Here is a 19,645-nt window from a genome sequence, read left to right as displayed (position 1 = left end):
ACACCACACATCAATTCTTCGATGCTCAGCTTTCTTTATAGCCCACCTCTCACATCCATACAAGACTACTGGAAAAACCATAACTTTGACTAGACAGACATTTGTTGCAAAGTAATAGCTCTGCTTTTTAATATGCTGTCTAGGGTGGTCATAACTTTTCTTTCAAGGAGCAAGCATCTTTTAATTTCATGACTGCAGTCACCATCTACAGTGATTTTGGAGCTCAAAAAAATAAAGTCTTTCACTGTTTCCATTGTTTCCCCATCTATTTGCCATGAAGTGACGGGATCAGATGCCATGATCTTTGTTTTCTGAATGGAGAATTTTAAGCCAACTTTTTCACTCTCCTCTTTCACTTTGTTCAAGAGGCTCTTTGGTTCTTCTTTGCTTTCTTACATAAGGCAGGTAAGATGGTCTGGTATTCCCATCTCTTTCAGAATTTTCCAGTTTGTTGTGATCCACACAGTCAAAGGCTTTGGCATAGTCAATAAAGGAGCAGCAGATGTTTTCTGGAGCTTTCTTGCTTTTTTGATGATCCAGCAGATGTTGGCAATTTGATCTCTGGTTCCTCTGCCTTTTCTAAATCCAGCTTGACTATCTGGAAGTTCATAGTTCATGTACTGTTTAAGCCTGCTTTGGAGAATTTCTTAGCAGCTTCTGAATTTGACAGAGGCCCCAATGCCAAGCTTACCTCTCTGCAGTCATTTCTTTTCCAAATCTTAGCCAATAATATAATTCTTTACTGCTTTGTTTTCTCTCCAATGCTATCAAATATATTTATATCACAGTTATCCTTGTTTTTAATTTTTCTTATTGAAAGTATTGGCAGGATGGCTAATGTTCTAGTCATCATGGACTTTCCTACCTATTAAATCCTCTCATGTTTCAATTTCTTTCTTTGTGCACTGTTTTTTGAATTAATTTCTCATTTCTATCATCAGATTCATGGATTGGTAAAATATGCCCCCATTCCAGCCATCTATTTTTGTAAAAAAGTTTCTATTTGGACACTGTCATGAGCTTTGTTTATGACTGCTTTTGCCTTATGCTGGCTAAGTTGAGTAGCTGTGGTAGAAACAATATGACCCCCAAATCCTAAAATTTCTACTGTGTGTTACTAAGAAAAAGTGTGATGATCTCTGCTCTAATTCATTAATTTTTCTCTACTTTTTAAATCCAGTCTCTAGTTTGTTTTTCCTATTGACTTAAAAAATTAATGATATTTAAATCTCTAAATTATATATATTTTTCATATCTACCCATCAATGCTATATATATTAAAATATATAATATAAATGTATATGTATATACATTCAGTTCAGTTCAGTGGCTCAGTCGTGTCCAACTCTTTGCGACCCCATGAACTGCTGCACACCAGGCCTCCCTGTCCATCACCAACTCCCAGAGTTCACCCAAACTCTTGTCCATTGAGTCAGTGATGCCATCCAGCCATCTCATCCTCGGTCGTCCCTTTCTCCTACTGTCTCCAATCCCTCCCAGCATCAGAATCTTTTCCAATGAGTCAACTCTTCACATGAGGTGGCCAAAGTACTGGAGTTTCAGCTTTAGCATCAGTCCTTCCAAAGAACACCCAGGACTGATCTCAATTAGAATGAACTGGTTTGATCTCCTTCCAGTCCAAGGGACTCTCAAGAGTCTTCTCCAACACCACAGTTTAAAAGCATCAATTCTTCCGCGCTCAGCCTTCTTCACAGTCCAACTCTCACATCCATACATGACTACTGGAAAAATTATAGCCTTAACTAGACAGACCTTTGTTGGCAAAGTAATGTCTCTGCTTTTCAATATGCTGTCTAGGTTGGTCATAACTTTCCTTCCAAGGAGTAAGCGTCTTTTAATTTCATGGCTGCAGTCACCATCTGTAGTGATTTTGAAGCCCCCCAATATAAAGTCTGACACTGTTTCCACTGTTTCCCTATCTATTTCACATGAAGCGATGGGACCGGATGCCATGATCTTCGTTTTCTGAATGTTGAGCTTTAAGCCAACTTTTTCACTCTCCTCTTTTGCTTGCATCAACAGGCTCTTTAGCTCCTCTTCACTTTCTGCCATAACGGAGGTGTCATCTGCATATCTGAGGTTATTGATACTTCTCCCAGCAATCTTGATTCCAGCTTGTGCTTCTTCCAGCCTAGAGTTTCTCATGATGGAGTCTGTATATAAGTTAAATAAGCAGGGTGACAATATACAGCCTTGACATACTCCTTTTCCTATTTGGAACCAGTCTGTTGTTCTATATCCAGTTCTAACTGTTGCTTCCTGACCTGTATATACGTATGTGTGTGTATATATTTCTTTACACTCCAAATCCAAATAACATGCTTTAATTGGGTCAGTGAATAAAGAACTCACTGAAACTAGTATAGCAGAAATCATAATACTGTACTACTCTCTGAAACTATTAAATTTTTTTTCCTATTAGATACAGAACAATGGCAGTGACAACCACATTGACATGGAATGAGGAAAGAAGTTTTCAAAAGCTGCTTGGAAATGTTTCTCTGAGACTTCTTTATAAGTCTAGTGTCCATGGAGAAAACACTGTAGAAATGCAGAATAGGTGCCATTGTCAAGGACCCATTGTAACAGTGATTTATCATTCCCACAATATTTTTGGTATCTTTATGCTTGGGCATAGTTCTGAAAAGTCCAAAAGTTTTATAGAGCCAAATGATTCCTTCTTTTTTTCACTTCAAAAGAATGAAACAATGGAAATGAAAACTGTAGTTTTAAATTCAACAGTGACAATTTCCTATAATACCCTGGAATTCAATATCTCTAGTTATGACAAACAATATTTAGTTCTAAATTTCAGCACAAAATGCATTTGTATAGCTAGAGTTTTAGAGCAAGAGTTAAGAGTAAAATGTAACCCAATGTTCCCACGTTTAGAATGTGAAGTTTTTCGAGTTGAAGGTATGTTAATTTGTACACTACTATATTCTGATTCTAGTCTTTGTGTTTGGTAACTCATAATTAATCTACAAGAACAAGAGAAAAGAAGACAGACAAGTGAATTTCATACCACTCATTTTTTAATAACCTCCAAAATGAAACAGGGAAGGCATAAAGTTTATGGGATTATCACCCAGAAAATATAGCCAGCTTTGACCAAAGTTAGTTGAGAAGTATGAATGAAGAAATGGAGAAGAGAGAAGTCTCATTATTTGATACGTGACACCTTTTGAGTTAGCCCTGGGACTCCTAGGCATAATTGTATGAGTTTGCAGAGTGGTTTATACAAAGAAGATACTTTTAGCTCCTCTTAATCTCATTATGCTGCCAACCCTAATTCCTAACCAAACAGCTCAGCTGGATTATGCAAAAAGACTCACTGCTCTATTTAGAAGTTAGACTTGGTCACATTTAATCAGACAAGCTTAAAAATTGTTATTCCATGTTTATTTCCTTTAGGAATTAAGGATGAGGCAGGCTACATAAACAGGATAACAAGAGCCACACAGTAAGTTAGTTTCTTGAACTATCTATTACTCATTTCATTTAGAGCAACTGTGTGAATGGCACTGACAGTGAGATTAAAAATCATGTTACTTGGAGTGATAAAAGTCAGTTACAGTGTTCCTGACATAATGTGTTGAAGACAATTTAGAACAGCAACAAAAACAAAACCACTACCAGCTGAAACTTTTTAAGATCCACCTGATGGCAGTTTGACTTCATGTTTCGCTTTGGTTCTGTTAGATTCAAAGTTTTCCAGAGTTGAGACGACTATTTTAGATAATTCCTCTGGATCTTTGTTTTGAGAATCAAGTTTTCAGAGAACCTCAGAAAATTTTAAAAACAAAGTACCCTCTTCCCACTTTGTAGAAAAAAACCTGCATTGCATATATTTTATTTTTGTTTCCCCTTAATGTAACATTGTTACTGAAAATTCATTTTCAGTGCTGTTGTTATTTCTTATTATACTTATGGGATCTAAGGCTAATAGTTTAGAAATTAATTGGTTTCTGGTTAGTTTAACTTAGTCAGATATAGATAAGTACATTTTCTTCAAGCACAAAATGTATAACCTTAGACCCTTTCAAGTTATATGAAAGAAGATGCTAATATCAAAATAATAAATAAGCATTAAAACATGCTTTTTAGCAGGAAGAAAAGCTCAGCAGAATTATATTGTTCCTTATGGAAGTCTGGCTATTGTATTTAACTACTGCAGTTTTCCAGGCACAGAAATAGTCTCCTAGCAGATGTCAGAGCCTACAGTCCCTATGCAGACTTGGTTTCAGAAATCCATATTCTCTTGCTGGGTCCAGTTGGGTCTGGAAAGTCCAGTTTTTTCAATTCAGTGAAGTCCATTTTCCAAGGCCATTTGACTCGCCAAGCCATAGTGGGATCTGATGTCACCAGCATTACTGAACAGGTAAGTTATTTCAGGATTTCCTGAGGATTTTGTTTTATAGGTTACAATTATGAGGTCTGTTAATTTCTTTGGCATTTTCTCTCAATAGCTTAACCTTCTAATCTTTGAACAATTAAATGCTAAATCAAATGTAAAACAGGAATAAAAACTGAATTAGAATGGCCCCCATGAGTTATATTAGATAGAGAAGCTTTCCATTTTTATGGACATAAGCAGTTTTAAGAAGAATGCTTTTTGGTATTTGCAAAAAATAATAAATGTTTAAAAACTTTGTAGATATCTTTTTCCATTTTATTTGATATATATTTACTCATGTCCCACATGGTTTTGCCTGGATTGAAATTATTTTCTCTTTTTTTCTAATAAAATAATGGAAATTATGTATTGTAACACTTTTGCATTATATGAGATCATTTAATAGAAAATGATCATGAGAAGCAAAACCTTCATGGGGTAAATCAGTCTACCAATGCTCCTATAAAGACTGTCTTATTTGTAAATAAATGTATTTAAGGAAATAAGTACTAATACCATTTTTAAAGCTGTTATGCTAAAGATCTTCGATTTATAGTGCAATATTTATCTAGAAGCTTCCATTCTATGCTTGTAAATATTATGTAATCAAACAAAAAGAATAAAGGAAATTAATAGAAAATGTCAAAATCAAGCTGTGTTTTTCTATGATTGCTAAAGTCCAATATTGTTATCTTCTGATTGAGAATATGTTGTATGTTGTCAATGCAAAATTTAGCATAAGACAGTCATAGCTGATTTAATTTTAGGTCATATTTAATAACTGAAAGCATTTTCTAAGACTTTTAAGAATCACATCTTATTTCTGGATGTTGGCTATTCTCTATCCACTCAGTGGCTTTATTATGATATATGGGCCTAGCCTCAGAAGCAAGATACTGCAACAGTAATTCAGTACATTAAGCATTGATTGAAATATTTATGTTTGCTAAATATTGTGTTGCAACAGAGACTATGCAAATAAAACTACACCCTTTACTCAGGGAGCTCAGAGACCAATGTAGATAATAATCAAGTAAGTACTATTCAGTGTGAGACATGCTACAATAGTGGTACTCATCAGGACAGAATTTCTATGCCTTCTTTTTATGTTGAAAACTCCAAGACTTGCTGCTTTAAGGGAAGATGTATTAGATCCTGAACTCCAAATAGAATGCAAATACTATATACATTAAAGGAAAACAGGACAGTATATTAGTGAAGGAAACGGAATACTTTATTGCTCAGAGACCTTTCTTTCTGAAGAATTGAAGCTGTAAAGGAAACAGGTTAATGGTTATTGGGACTATGAATGTGCCTATTGATCTTGAAATTTTACAGTGTATTGAATATTATCTAACTCTAATTAGAGTTAATTTCTTTCATGTTGAGTTACCAATAAACCCCATTTACTTAGATCAAAATCTCCAGTGGAATTACTCTAGGCATTTTTATGAAGCAATGGGTGCTTTGACTCCTTCTCAAACGACAATAGGTTACAGAGGAATTCTCCACTTGCTGGTTTGGACTGAAAGAACTGAGTATCATCTGGTGTCTCTGAGAAGCCCTTTTCTTTGTGATTCTTCCCAAATCTTCTATAGTTGAGTCTATGTTGAAAGTGTATTTGACCAATAAATGAAATTTTTACTCTTGCCTGGAAAATCCCATGGACGGAGGAGCCTGGTAGGCTGCAGTCCACGGGGTCGCACAGAGTCGGACACGACTGAAGCGACTTAGCAGCAGCATCCTGAAAAATAGTCTTGGGATCTGATGGAGTGTGTCTAGAAAAGAAGCTTTGTTAAAGTGAAAAGTGAAAGTTCCTCAGCTGTTTCTGACTCTTTGTGACCCCATGGACTGTCCATGGAATTCTCCAGGCCAGAATACTGGAATAGGTAGTCTTTTCCTTCTCCAGTGGATCTTCCCAACCCAGGGATTGAACCCAGGTCTCCTGCACTTGCAGGCAGATTCTGCATGCAAAACGCTCCTAATGCATGTCAAAATATGGTGGTTGTAAGCTGAACTTCTCTCATGGAATATCATAGTTGACTGAAAAGGCAACTGAAAGACTTGCTTATTTATACTTGGATATTTGGTAGACATTTTGGGGAAAAATGCATGAAATGAGGGTATCACTTCAAGGATAACAACCCACAGTGTTTGCTGTCAAAGATAACATTTGAGCTTTTAAGAAAAACAGCATGAGGAAGGTTTGTATCCACTACTTTGAGCTTGAAAACTTAATAACTTAAAGACTTATCTAATGAGATTAATGATGGTATTAACAAATATGATATTTTAATATTGTACAATGAAATGTACCAATATTTGGAAGATCCAGATAAGCCAGTGAACCAATACCTTCAAATGACCAATGCATCACGTTACAAAATCATGGATGGATAAAAAATATATTCAAAGTCTAAAATAAATCAATGAACTTAATGTCATAGTTAAAAGTATCACAGATTTCACATTGCAGGTAACCTTTGAGAAATTATCACTTGTTCAGCTTTGATGTATTATTAATGATAAATGTCCATAATTCTCTGAAAGCTGTTAAATTAAGTACTCCCTCCTTGCCTACTCCCTGTTATGTGTGAGGTCAGATTTTTTCATATACTTCAATCAAAACAATATATCACAACAGATTGAATGCAGAGGCAACTATGAGAATCTTGCTGTTTTCTATTGATTCAGACATTAAAGAGAATTGCAAAAAGTAAATCAATCCCACTCTTGTCTATAATTTTTTGAAAATAGTTTTTTCCTAAAATTGTTAGATTAATATGTAACAGGTTCATATTATGTTTTTAAATAATTTAAGAAATATTAAAAATTTTTGTTTTAATTTCTAGTATGTTGCACATAAATAGATAAGACCCACATGAAGAAAATATCTTTGGAAGCCTCAATAATTTTTAAGAAACTTAGTTGATCTTGAGACCAAAATGTTTGAGGACCACAGTATAAATATTAATGAGTTTTTCTTCTTCTTATTACATCTTGAAGGCTAGTTGAAGAGTGAACTTTTATATTGCTGTGTTTTGTTTTACAGTATAGGATATATTCTATTAAAGATGGAAAAAATGGCCAGTCTCTGCCATTTATGTTGTGTGACTCCATGGGGCTGGATGAGAAAGAGGGAGTAGGGTTATGTGTGGATGACATACCCCACATCTTAAAAGGCTGTGTGCCAGACAGATATGAGGTAAGAATCCTTCAAAGTCTAGAACATTTCAAATCATTTTCAGCAATGCTTTTTGTTGATATTTTATCACATGCATTTCCAATTTTTATAAAGTGGTTTCAACACCAACCAATACTACTGTATTTTAAATTAAAAAATATTTATGTAAAGAAAGCAGATAACTTCTTTTATTTTCTACAGCATTAAGAAATATAACCAAAAGGCAAGATTTTACTCATATAGGTTCCAGGAAAAGGTCAGGAGGAACTGTGTTTATATTACTCTTTGCTATGATTCTAAATACTAGGAAAAGAGTAATATAATCTTTTGCACTTTTATAATCACTTAGACAAAATATTGAAACAACTACTCTTAGTTGATATGTGATGTTACACTGAAGGTGAGCAGGCTTCACTCCTTAAATATAGCCTAAATACCTGATTTCAAAGAGTAGCTCTGCCACCAATTAGGTGTATACCCATAAGTAAGTTACATGCTGGTCTCAGTGAGGTTTTTTTTTTTTTAATGTGTGAAATGTAGATAATAATAAAGGTGATCTCATAGGTGGCTAAGAAGATTAAATGAGAAGATAAACTCTAAGTTCTCAGAAAGTTAACCATTATTATCACCTTTCTTTTAGGTATTGGGTGCAATAAAATTAGCCTCAATTTCTAAGCAGTGATTTCCTTTTCCTCAGTTGTGCTTTGGGATTTGAAGAGACTGAGATTTGAAATTAGCTTTTAAAAATAACATTGTTTGTACTTTTCTAAAATATTTCCATTACGGATAATTAAGTTGTAATCATATATATGTATATTTTGCCGAAACAATGAAGTGGGTTGTATTTTTTTAAATATAATGATGCCATGCTAACAGAGGAGAGGAAGTATGAAAGAATGTTATGAACTAATCTGGGGCAGTAGTGTCTGGGAGAAGGGAAGTTTTGTGTTGGAAGTTAGTGGTGATCATGCTTGAAACACGAATTGTATCTGAAAGAATTCAGCAGAATTCTTTTAAATGAATGAAAGAATTCTCTTAAATGTTGCCTTATATTTCTATAACAGTTTAGTCCCCAAAAACCAATTACACCAAAGCATCCTACTTTCATCACCTCTCCATCACTGAAAGACAGGATTCACTGTGTGGCTTATGTCTTTGATATCAACTCTATGGACAATCTCTCCCCTAAAATGATGGCGAAGCTCAAACAAATTCAAAAAGAAGTAATAAACTGTGGTGAGTTTCAAAACATTTTTACTTTGAAATAAAGATAAATTCACAGAAAATTGCAAAAAGGTTACAGCAAGGTCCCATGTCCCCTTCTTCCAATTTCCAGAGTCCTGGTTTGGTTGGTGGCAATAGCAGATAGAGATCATTCAAAGGCTTTACTGAAATACTTAAAGATTAGAATGGCTATAATTTTTTCATCATGTGTGATTTTCCTATGGCTAGATAGAGGAGTTACCTCCCCATATTAAGTGACTAGACCAGAAAGATTAAAACCAGGAGATACAGCACTCATAATGCATGTTATAGCTCTGTTATTTTGTTACATGGGTAGATTCCAGTAACTACCACTACATACAGAACTATTCCATCGCCATGAAAGTCTTTGTCATAGTACCCCCCAACCCTCACCATCCTTAATTATTGGCAGCAATTAATCTCTCCTTCATCTCTATAAGTTTTGAGAATGTTATACAAATGGAATCCCAACAGTATGTCTGATTTGAGGCTGGCTTTCTTCACTCAGTCTAATATCCTTTGAATTACATGAAAGTTGTTATGTACGTCAGTTGTTCATTTCTGTTTATTGTTGAGTACTAATTCATGGTATAGATATTCCATAGTTGTTTTAACCGTTCTTTATCAAAGGACTTTTTGATTACTTCTGTGTTTTTGGCTATAGCACATAAAGCTCCTTTGAATATTAGTGTGTGGGTTTTTGTGTGGATGTAAGTTTTCTTTCTTCTGGGATCATTCCCCAAAAGTGTGATTGCTGGGTCCTATGCTAACTCAGTGTTTAATTTTTAAAAGAAAATGCCAAACCACTTTTAAGAATTACTGCACAGTTTCTATTTTTACAATATATGAGGGATCCAGATTCTCTGGATTCTCGTTCAGTTCAGTTCAGTTCGGTTGCTCAGTCGTGTCCAACTCTTTGCGACCCCATGAATCGTAGCACACCAGGCCTCCCTGTCCATCACCATCTCCTGGAATTCACTCAGACTCACGTCCATCGAGTCAGTGATGCCATCCAGCCATCTCATCCTCGGTCATCCCTTTCTCCTCCTGCCCCCAATCCCTCCCAGCATCAGAGTCTTTTCCAATGAGTCAACTCTTCACATGAGGTGGCCAAAGTACTGGAGTTTCAGCTTTAGCATCATTTCTTCCAAAGAAATCCCAGGGTTGATCTGCTTCAGAATGGACTGGTTGGATCTCCTTGCAGTCCAAGGGACTCTCAAGAGTCTTCTCTAACACTACAGTTCAAAAGCATCAATTCTTTGGCACTCAGCCTTCTTCACAGTCCAACTCTCACATCCATACATGACCACAGGAAAAACCATAGCCTTGACTAGATGGACCTTACTCGGCAAAGTAATGTCTCTGCTTTTCAATATACTATCTAGGTTGGTCATAACTTTTCTTCCAAGGAGAAAGCGTCGTTTAATTTCATGGCTGCAGTCACCATCTGCAGTGATTCTGGAGCCCCAAAAAATAAAGTCTGACACTGTTTCCCCATCTATTTCCCATGAAGTGATGGGACCGGATGCCATGATCTTCGTTTTCTGAATGTTGAGCTTTAAGCCAACTTTTTCACTCTCCACTTTCACTTCCATCAAGAGGCTTTTTAGCTCCTCTTCACTTTCTGCCATAAGGGTGGTGTCATCTGCATATCTGAGGTTATTGAAATTTCTCCTGGCAATCTTGATTCCAGCTTGTGTTTCTTCCAATCCAGCGTTTCTCATGATGTACTCTGCATATAAGTTAAATAAGCAGGGGGACAATATACAGCCTTGACGTACTCCTTTTCCTATTTGGAACTAGTCTGTGGTTCCATGTCCAGTTCTAACTGTTGCTTCCTGACCTGCATATAGGTTTCTCAAGAGGCAGGTCAGGTGGTCTGGTATTCCCATCTCTTTCATTGCTAGTATTTGCGATTATTGCTTTTTTTTTTAAAAAAATTTAACTTTTCTAGTAGGTATATAGTGATAGTTCGCTTTGCCCTAATGGTGGCTCAGCTGGTAAAGAGTCTGTCCACAGTGCAGGAGACCTGGGTTCAATCCCTGGGTCAGGAAGATCCCCTGGAGAAGGACATAGCAACCCTTTTCAGTATTCTTGTCTGGAAAAACCCATGAATGGAGGAGCCTGGCAGGCTACAGTCCATGGGGTTGCAAAGAGCCAGACACGACTGAGGGACTTCACTTTAATGATGAATTACACTGACCATCTTTTAATGTACTTATTTGCTTGTATATGTCTTTTTCAGTAAAAGATCTCTTCATGTCTTTGACCTGCTCTCTATTTGGACACTTTGGTTTTTTTACTGTTGAGTTTTAAAAGATCCATAAATCCTAGATATGATTCAATTGCCAGATATATGGTTTGCAGATATCTTCTCCCAGTACTCAGCTGTCTTTTCAATATCTTAGCAGAGCCTTTCACAAACAAGATGTTAAAAATTTTGGTGAACTCTTATTTGTCAATTTTTTCTTTTAAGGATCATGGATCATTTTGTGTCTAAAATCCTTCACCAAGCTTTAAGTCTTGGATTTTTTTCTGTTTTCTTCTAAAAGTTTTATAGTCTTACATTTTACATTTAAATATGTAATTAATTTTGAGTCACTTTTTGTGTAGGATGTGAAGTGTAGGTCGAGGTTTATTTTGTTTTTGCCTGTGGATATTCAGTTGTTCCAGGACCATTTGTTGAAAAAACTGTCATTTCTCAATTGTATTGCTTTTGTACCGTTATCAAAAATCCATTGTCTTTACTTCTGTGCATCTATTTCTGGGTCTCTGTTCTGTTTCCTTGATCAATATGTTCATTCCTCTACTGACATCACACAGTTTTCATCACTGTGGTTATATAATAATAAAAACTATAGGTCTTAAAGTGAGTAAAATAATTCCTTCCACTTTATTCTTATTTGTCAAAATTATTTTATCTATTCTAGTTCCTTTACATTTCTCTAGGAATTTTAGCATTACTTTGTATATTTCTACAAAAAAAGTCTTAATGGGATGTTGATTGTTTATTAGTTCTAGGAAGATTTTTTTCATCATTAAATTCTTAGGATTTCATGTCATCTCAAATGGGGACAATTTTATTTCTTCTTTCTTAACTTGTATGTGTTTTATTTATTTTTGTTTATCTTACCATCCTGGCTGGTACTTTCTGTTGAATAGTGGTGAGAACAAATACCCTTGTTTTGTTTCTGAACTTAGGATAAGAGATGAAATGTTTCATCACTTTAATGTCAACTAATGTCATTATAGTTTTTAACACCTGTTCTTTATTAACTTGAGCAGGTTCTTTATTCCAACTTCTCTGAGAGTTTTTTTTAAAGCATGACGGGTATTGAATTTTGCCAAATGGTTTTTCTCTATAGATTGATATGATCATGGGAATTGTTTCACTCTGTGGTCTGTTTATATCATTGATCATATTGACTGAATTTGAATCTTGAGCCAACTTTGTCTCCATAACACAAAACCCATGTGTTCATGGTGCATAATTCCTTTTATATATTGCTGAATCCTATTTGATAATATTTTATTAAGAAATGTGGCATCTATATTTATGAGGGATACTGGGCTGTAGTTTTTTTTTTTTTTTTTTTAAATTTCTGTAGTGTTTGTCATGGTGAAGGCAATGGCACCCCACTCCAGTACTTTTTCCTGGAAAATCCCATGGATGGAGGAGCCTGGTAGGCTGCAGTCCATGGGGTCGCTAGAGTAGGACATGACTGAGCGACTTCACTTTCACTTTTCACTTTCATTCATTGGAGGAGGAAATGGCAACCCACTCCAGTGTTCTTGCCTGGAGAATCCCAGGGACGGGGAAGCCTGGTGGGCTGCTGTCTATGCGGTCACACAAAGTCAGACAGGACTGAAGTAACTTAGCAGCAGCATCAACAGCAGTGTTTGTCAGGGTTTGGTCTCAGGTAATATTGGTGTTAAAAAATGAGTTAGGAAGTACTCTTTCCTCTTTCATTTTCTGGAAGGGATTGTATAGAATTTTTTTTTTAAACATTTGGTAGAATTCTCCAATAAAACCATCTGGCCCTGGAGATTTCTTTTTCAGGGATTTTTAAAACCATGAGTTCAATTTAAAAATAGTTTTAGAGCTATTAAAATGATCTATTTCATATTAGATGAGCTGTAGTGTAGTTTGTAGTGTATAGTTTCAGTCTATTTCATCTAGGTTGTCAAATTTACACATGTAGACTTGTTTGTAGTATCTTCTCATGCTTTTTATGTCTTTGGGGTCTATAGAGATATCCCTCTGTCTTTCTTGGGGAAATAGCCATTAGTAAAGTAGAACTTTGATTCAGTTACAACCAGTTATTATTTACTTTTATCTCTATGGTTTGAGGGAAAATGCAAGGTCCTTAGTAGAACAGTGAAATCAGTGTACTTCAAGTTCACAAATGCTCTCACACAAATCTCCTTGCTGTTTCTCTTTCTTGGGGTTATTTTTCAGTTTTCAAGATCCAGCAACCACTTCCCCCCCTGACCAATTTAAAACACACGGTTTGAATGGTATAGTAGCTGACTGCAACTTAGTATAATTTTAATTCCATTTAGAAATAGTCTCTCATGTTGGAAGAAATAATTTCTCCCATTAGAAGAACTTCAGGTCCCATATTGAGATTTCTTGGGAATATTGCATTCTCCTGATCTTAAATTTACCTTACAGAGTACTATTTTCACACATATTTAATTACCTTGTTAATACACTACTGTTTATGATATAAATTAACTGATTTATCTACTTGATATAGGTGTAGCACAAGTAGCATTACTTACTAAAGTGAATAATTGCAATGAAGTTCTTCAAGACAACTTCTTAAAGATGAATAAGGCTATGGTTTCTCAAAGCCAGGTAAAGAATACTTTTTGCAACTAGATAGAATTGTAATAGTTTTATATTTTGTGTGTGTGTGTGTGTGCGTGTTCACACTACATATTCACAGGTAAATGAAGAAGTGGATCAATTGGCTGGTTGATTGAAGTTAATACTTTACTTTAAAATAATAATCTGAATTATAATTATATTTAGAAAATAATATTAAGCCATTGTGTTTACTGTTTCTTTCTTAAATTATATTTAAATTCAGTCAAATTTTAGATATAAGACTTACATTTATTAAATTCTTTTTTCCACAGATACAGAATGTCAGCAAGATACTAGGCATTCCTCTTTCTAGAATATTGGTGGTTGAAAATTATGCTTCAGAGAGGGAGATGGACCCTTTAAAGGATATTCTGATCCTCTCTGCACTGAAGCAGATGTTCCGAGCTGTGGATGACTTCTTAGAGGATTTGCTTCTTGAGTAAACAGGTGATCTGGTCCCATCCTGCTCCTCTTATGAAGTTTTTGGAAAAACGCTAAGCTATTTCTCAGTTGGATGGTTGGTACCCATCTCCCTGCAGTAGTCCTGACAGCCATGTAACAATATTGCTTTGTTCTCACCCTTTTTATGTTTTGTTTCCAGATACAACTGCAGGAATGTTCCAGCTCTGCATCAATTGACTTGATTCAGACACTTGGCCCGAGCTGGAGTTGCCAACAGCCTCTTTGAGATTCTGCTTCTACTCGTGTTTTGCTTTCTGTCCCTGACAACATTTAACTGATGGTTTCTTCTAAGATCAGTCATACCTCAAGTACAAAGGCCAGCCTTGAGCAGTAGTAGACCAACATATGCTCTATTGCAAACCACCTTTTGTATTTTTTCACTATTTACAAATTAATTTCTATGACATCTTTGAATATATCCTCAACAAAGTTACTCCCTTACTTACTTGTCTTAATTGTTTCAACGCTTAGTTTAAAACTCAGTGTCAGTAATAACCGCACTGAGTATAAAATGGTTATAGATATCTGCTTCTCTAAATCGTGAGCTTCTCAAGAAGCAGGGTTTGGATTTTGCTTATCTTTGTATTCACAGAAATTCGCACACTGCCTGGAAGGGTGCAAGCATACCTGCTATTAAGCATATCTCCCAATCTCCCTGGTGTGATAACGTGTATTTAAAATTTTCTCCTTATGAAAAGGAAGACTGTGAGAGAATGAAATGCTGGAGATAAATAAAGGAAGGAGAATGTATCGCTTAGCTCTGGATGAAAATATGAATTTAAGTTAATCAAAAGAAACAAGTGTTCTCAAGAGATTAACATTTCATTTCTGTGAGAAAAAACAAACATTTTTCCTATAATGAACCCATGCCTGATTTTCATTGATTGAATTCCAAACCACCCTAGCCACATTTCCAAAGTAGAGTGATCAAATAAGGTTACTGCTGCTGCTGCTGCTGCTAAGTCACTTCAGTCGTGTTCAACTCTGTGTGACCCCATAGATGGCAGCCCACCAGGCTCCCCCGTCCCTGGGATTCTCCAGGCAGGAACACTGGAGTGGGTGGCCATTTCCTTCTCCAATGCATGAAAATGAAAAGTAAAAGGGAAGTCTACTAGTGCAAGTCAATTATAAGGTTCTCTTATACAAGTATTCCCAAATGATTCTAAAGTTCACTGGATAGCTGAAGAAGTTAGAACTATTAATAAAGAAAGATGAAGAATCAAGTTTTCTCTCTTTTTACTTAACTCCTTTCAAATTTCTGTCTTTTTCAAATGAATATGCTTTGGATCAATAGTTCTTTATATTAATACAATCCAGCTTAGAATTATTATCTTTTTGGGGAAGTTCTGGGTATTACAAGGGCAAGAATTCCTTCGGGATAATTACGGGAAAAGGAATATTTCCTAAAGCAAAGCTACAGGTGAAGCCATATTCTAATGAATGTCCAGAAGCCATAATTCAATGGAAACGATGGATAAGTTCTTTAGAAAATATTTGGGACTAGAATGGTCATAAGTATTGAGGAGTAGAGCCCAAGTAGATGCTGGGAACAAAATTAAGAGTGGCAAACAGGATAGTTATAATATGGATGTAAGGCACAACAGGTCTGGAAAGTAAGGTATGTTTGCCTCCATGTATTCTAGGGAGAAAAAAAAAGCCATAGCTATTGTTGGTTGGAAAAGACTGAAGGTAACTCAAGACCCACCATTGATTTCACCAACTGTAGGGCCATACTTCCGGAGAAGGCAATGGCACCCCACTCCAGTACTCTTGCCTGGAAAATCCCACGGACAGAGGAGCCTGGTAGGCTGCAGTCCATGGGGTCGCTAAGAGTTGGACACGACTGAGCGACTTCACTTTCACGCATTGGAGAAGGAAATGGCAACCCACTCCAGTGTTCTTGCCTGGAGCATCCCAGGGACGGGGGAGCCTGGTGGGCTGCCGTCTATGGGGTCCCACAGAGTCGGACATGACTGAAGTGACTTAGCAGCAGCAGCAGCAGCAGGACCATACTTCATCCTTCTCCAGAGTGGAGTCAGCAAAAATCTGGGCAGAGGAAAGTTTTTCTAGATGTAAAATTAGATTGAAAGTGGAACTTTATTTGAAAGGATAGCATGGAATACTGTTATGAGAGAGAAGGAGATGCTGAAAAAGATGGGACGTAATGGAATGATGAACAGACTTAAGCAATGAGGGACTGTCTAGGTGAGCCAATATTGTTTGAGAATGTAAATATTGAGATTTTTTTCTTTTTTTCTATAAAGGGCAGTGTTAGATAACTGATGTCACAATTCTGAATCCTCTGATTTTATACTACTTTGGGAGCATTTAGACCTCCAATGGAGCTAAATGTTTATTTGGAGTTTAGGCTGGAAAAGATTGGAGATGGCAGGAAGCCTCAAAAGGGGTAAACTTCTCTTTTACCTGAGAGAAGACTTTCCCTGAAATTGTAGATTTTGCTGATCTTTCTCTACCATCCTGAGAGATAGTAGGACTCAACATTTTGCTGCATTTTAGAAGCCATTCAGGATTTTTTAAACTTTACATAATTTGCAATTCATCTAGTTGTATAGTCCAGCCAAAATTGCTAAAATATTTAGCAAAATAGTGCTAAGGGGCACAGTAGATAAAACAAGGGGAAATGTAAGGTAGAATATTATCTTAAAGTGAGAGGGATGTTGGTGAGACAGTTTAAGTATCAATGCTAAAACCTTTGTGTGGTAGGTGGGGTAGGTGGATGAGTGGATTGGGTTGTGGCATTAAAACATACCACCACATGTTTCTTAATCTACATGTCCATCAATGGATGGATAAAGATATGAAATATTATTCAACCATAAAAGAAGAAAATTCTGCCATTTTAGACAAAATAGATGGGCCAGAGTATTATGCTAAAAGAAATTAGTCATATAGGGGAGACAAATACTGCATAACATTACTTAAATTTTAATAAAATGGTGGTGGCCAAGGGCTGAGCGGGAGGAAATGAGATGTTGGTTAAAGGATACAAATTTTCAGTTGTTGCTTAGAGAGTAGTTATTAAATATTTTCACCACACATACAAAGAGGGTAATGACTTGAGATGAGATGATGGATATGTTAATTAACCATATTATGGTAATCATTTCATAATATGTTTATTAAATCATCACGTTGAACATCTTAAACTTACATAATGGTTTATATCAGATATATCTTAATGAAATTTGAAAAAAAGTAAAAACAAAAGTAATTATTTCTGACAGAAATTTGTAGCATTGTGCAAATTCATCCAGCATCCACCTTAATAAGAGGAGTAGTTATGGTGGGTGATGTGCAAGCCTGTGTCTTCTTTAGAAAGCTAATATTAGGGCGGTCCTAAGATGGCGGAGGAATAGGATGGGAAGACCACTTTCTCCCTCACAAATTCCTCAAAAGAACATTTCAATGCTGAGCAAACTCCACAAAACAACTTCTGAATGCTGGCAGAGGACATCAGGCAACCAGAAAAGCAGACCATTGTCTTCAAAAACAGGTAGGAAAAAATATAAAAGACGAAAAGAGAGACAAAGGAGGTGGGGAGGGAGCTCCGTCCCGGGAAGGGAAGCCTGTCCCAGGAAAGGAATTTTAAGAAGAGAGGTTTCCAAACACCAGGAAACACTCTCCCTGCCGAGTCTGTGGCGAGCCTTGGAAACACAGAGGGCAACATAACAGGAAGGAAAAATAAATAAATAATTAAAACCAGCAGATTACAAGCCCAACAGTAACTCCCCCAGCGGAAAGGCAGCACAGACGCCTGCATCCGCCACAAGCAAGTGGGGGCAGGGCAGGGAAGCACGGGAGGCGCGGGTTGCAGAGATTTGTAAGACTCGGGCAGGAATGCCCCACGTGTAACCAGAATGATCTAACTTGGGCTAGCAAACCAGACTGTGGGATAGTTACCACGCGAAAAGCTCGAACATAAGACACCGCTAGGACCGTGCACAGAACAAAGGATGGAATGGAAATAGCCAGCTGCAGACCATCCCCAGCAGGGGACAGGTAACCAGAGCCGTAAGGGCTGGAAAGGGGCAATTGCAGCCCCGGAGAGACTCTACCTACCAAACTGCAAGCAGGCTTCTTTGCTAAGATTTCTGGGGGTCCTGGACAGTCACCATCTGCCTCACAAGGGGCACCAGCGGTACACCCAGAAAACTGAGCAGCAGAGACAGAAAAGGCGGCAAGTCACAGAGACCGCACTTGCCAAACTCCTGAGCTACTCAGACCTGGGAAGGGCACAAAATGCAGTCCCAACTGAATCTGAGCCTCTGAGGGCTACCTGAGCGCCGAACCTGAGCTGCTTAGACCGGGGAGGTGCACGCAGTCTAGGGCCGGCCTCAGACGGTTCCCCGCTGAGCATCGTAGAACCGGGGCGGTTTGTGCGCCGCTAGAAGGGACAGGTCCAGCGGGGCTGAGACACTGTGTGCACACAACAGTGCTATTTGTTTGCAGCATCCCCCCCTCCCCACAGCGTGACTGAACTAGTGAGCCTAAAAAACCAGCAAACAGAAGAAGTTAAACAGAGGGAACCGCCTTGGAAGTGACCCCACACTGCCCACAACATCAGAGAAGGGCCAGATATATCTTTACTATTTTTACAATCATTCCTCCCCCCACCCTTTTTTTCCCTGCCTTTTTTTTCTAACTTTTTTTTTTAAATTGTCAAGTCTTCTATTTCTCCTCTAATTTTTATTTCTATAACCTACTATTACTTTTCAAAAAAAAAAGACTCTATTTTTTTAAGACAAACACCATATATAGTCTTTATGTGGTTGTGGTTGGAGTTTTTTAATAATTCTTGTGGCTTTTTTTTTTCTTTTTTTTTCCTTCTGCTTCTTTTCTTTAATATTGTATTTTTGAAAATCCAACCTCTACTCTAGATTTTTAATCTTTGCTTTTCGGTTTTTGTTGTCAATTTTGTACATTTAAAAACCCAAACTTCACTACCCAAGTTTACCTGAGAGCGAGATTACTGGCTTGACCACTCTCTCCTCCTTTGGACTCTCCTTTTTCTCCACCAGGTGGCCTCTGTCTCTTTCCTCCCCCATCTCCTCTCTATCCAACTCTGTGAATCTCTGTGTGTTCCAGACGGTGGAGAACACCTAAGGAACTGGTTACTGGCAGGATCTGTCTCTCTCCTTTTCATTCCTCTCTCTTATCCTCCTGGCCACCTCTGTCTGCTTCCTCCCTCTCCTCTTCCCCGTATAACTCTGTAAATTCCTCTGAGCGGTCCAGACTATGGAGCGCACATAAGGAAGTGACTACTGGCTAGCTTGCTCTCTCCTCTTTTGATCTCACTGCATCTCATTCCAGTCACCTCTAATTACCCCCTCCCTCTTCTCTTCTCCATGTAACTCAGTGAACCTCTCTGGGTGTCCCTCAATGTGGAGAAACTTTTCATCTTTAACCTAGATGTTTTATCATCGGTGATGTATAGATGGAGAAA

At 37.2% G+C, this 19,645-nt stretch overlaps 1 protein-coding gene across 1 annotated transcript; it reads left to right on the top strand.

Moving 5' to 3' along the window:
- Positions 1-2,453: 2,453 nt before the first annotated feature.
- On the top strand, positions 2,454-14,162 carry IFI44L (interferon induced protein 44 like). Its single transcript, XM_052637970.1, has 7 exons — positions 2,454-2,937; positions 3,436-3,484; positions 4,207-4,402; positions 7,470-7,622; positions 8,666-8,837; positions 13,607-13,707; positions 13,992-14,162. Exons 1-7 carry the CDS (start codon positions 2,454-2,456, stop codon positions 14,160-14,162), a joined length of 1,326 nt encoding a protein of 441 aa, XP_052493930.1.
- The last annotated feature ends 5,483 nt before the right edge of the window (positions 14,163-19,645 follow it).

This window comes from Budorcas taxicolor, chromosome 3 (assembly GCF_023091745.1).
Source record: "Budorcas taxicolor isolate Tak-1 chromosome 3, Takin1.1, whole genome shotgun sequence".
Lineage (NCBI taxonomy): Eukaryota > Metazoa > Chordata > Mammalia > Artiodactyla > Bovidae > Budorcas > Budorcas taxicolor.
This window is presented reverse-complemented; position numbering and strand designations above follow the sequence as displayed.